Source organism: Carlito syrichta, unplaced genomic scaffold (assembly GCF_000164805.1).
Source record: "Carlito syrichta isolate Samal-C Ts95f unplaced genomic scaffold, Tarsius_syrichta-2.0.1 Scaffold306713, whole genome shotgun sequence".
Classification (NCBI taxonomy): Eukaryota; Metazoa; Chordata; class Mammalia; order Primates; family Tarsiidae; genus Carlito; species Carlito syrichta.
In genome coordinates this window covers 873,760-875,643 of record NW_007250809.1, presented here as the reverse complement: position 1 = coordinate 875,643, position 1,884 = coordinate 873,760, and the positions used below count along the sequence as shown (strand labels likewise).

Genomic DNA, 1,884 nt, shown 5'->3' with positions numbered 1-1,884 from the left:
CACCCACACCGGCGAGAAGCCCTACCCGTGTCCGGACTGCGGGAAGGCCTTCGTGCGTTCCTCCGACCTGCGCAAACACCAGCGCAACATGCACAGCAACGACAAGCCCTTCCCGTGCGCCGAGTGCGGCCTGACATTCAACAAGCCGCTGTCGCTGCTGCGCCACCAGCGCACGCACCTGGGTGCCAAGCCCTTCCGCTGCCCCGCCTGCAGCCGCGAGTTCGCGGTGGCCAGCCGCATGGTGGAGCACCAGCGAGTGCACTCGGGCGAGCGGCCTTTCCCCTGCCCCACGTGCGGCAAGTGCTTCTCCAAGTCCTCCAACCTGTCCGAGCACCAGACGCTGCACACCGGCCAGAGACCCTTCAAGTGCGCGGACTGCGGCGTGGCCTTTGCGCAGCCCTCGCGTCTCGTGCGCCACCAGCGCATCCACACCGGCGAGAGGCCCTTTCACTGCGCGCAGTGTGGCCAGGCCTTCGCGCGCTCCTCCACCCTGAAGAGGCACCAGCGGATCCACTCCGGGGAGAAGGGCTTCCTCTGCGCAGAGTGCGGCAGAGCTTTCCGCATTGCCTCCGAGTTGGCCCAGCACATCCGGATGCACAACGGGGAGAGGCCCTACCAGTGTGAGGACTGCGGTCAGGCCTTCACCCGGTCCAATCACCTCCAGCGACACAGAGCCAAGCACGGCATCTGCCCGAAGGAGCCCATCCCTTCCTCCTCTGAGTGAAGACACCGTTGACCTCACTGCTTGGAGCAGTGGACCTACACACGGGGTATCGCCGATCAGCCTCACTGGTCAGCCTCTTTTCCTGGCAGGTCCCGGGGTCAGGAGTGATCCGTTGACTTATGATCACTTGTTTAGAAAGTACTGGCAGGGATAGCACCCAGGTGTGTGAGTTCAGACCAGCCTTTGTTCTGAGTCTCAAAGTCATTGGAAAAGGGTAAAACAGTAGTGGGAGCCGATCGAGGATTCAGTTCCTTGGGTTGAGGGATTACAATCAATTCGAAATTATTTATAGAATTATATACTGGGCACTGCAGCAGGACTTTGGGGACTGTCTAGTCCTGTCTACAAAGCCATATGCAAATACTGAGAAGAAGGCATTAGAGGGTGATCCTCTTTAGAAAAAGGTGCTTTTGGTTTTTACATAAATAAAGGAATCTCTAAGTGGTCCCTATGGTGGGCTGTCCTAAAGCAACAAATCTTGTGTGGGAGTAACTCAAACCCAGCCAGACATCCCATCATTTCATTTACCTGCCAAAATGACTTTACCCTTGGGGAATGTCTACGAGCCTTGGCTTTGAAGTAGAGAAGGCCTTTATCTCAAACAGAGGAGGATTTATTTCCTGTTTAGGAACCAGTTATTCTAGAAGTTCAGAACAGCGTAAGCATCTGAAAAAGAAGCCCACTCCTCTTTTTTAAAAACATATATTTTATTTTAAAGATGTAGGGTACAATTCAGAATTAGGTATACAAGTAGGCATCGTACAGGTAAAGTTTGGGCTTCCCTTTGGTCCCCACTCCGCCTGGTTTGAGATCAGGTACCTTTATTGATGCTGTGTTCCCATCCCACTGCTGCCAATCCCTTTCTTATAGTATTATAGTAAATGTTCAGGGTCTGCTTATGAACAAGAACATGCCCACTCCTCTTTACAGTGAGACTTGGTAGCTGGAGTTAACCTGAATCTCACTCACAGAATTTATACAGGCCTCCTCTTTGACCTCCTCCTTTCTTGTCTGCAACCTGGGAACTTAAGCCATGCGTGACACTTCCAAAGGAATCAGCCCACTTACAAGCAGACATACAGAATTTCTCCAGACAAGCCTGACCATGCTTCATGAAACCTCTTGGATTTATTTAAATTTGCCTGGATCATTAGCTTTGA

The 1,884-nt window shown here is 52.7% G+C and overlaps 1 protein-coding gene across 1 annotated transcript in view; it reads left to right on the top strand.

Moving 5' to 3' along the window:
• The window catches only part of ZNF648 (zinc finger protein 648), a 1,676-nt gene extending 952 nt beyond the window's left edge, over window positions 1–724 (top strand). The window contains 1 exon segment of the mRNA XM_008063295.1: window positions 1–724. This exon segment is cut by the window's left edge and continues 19 nt beyond it. Within this exon segment, the coding sequence (XP_008061486.1) occupies window positions 1–724 (724 nt within the window).
• The last annotated feature ends 1,160 nt before the right edge of the window (window positions 725–1,884 follow it).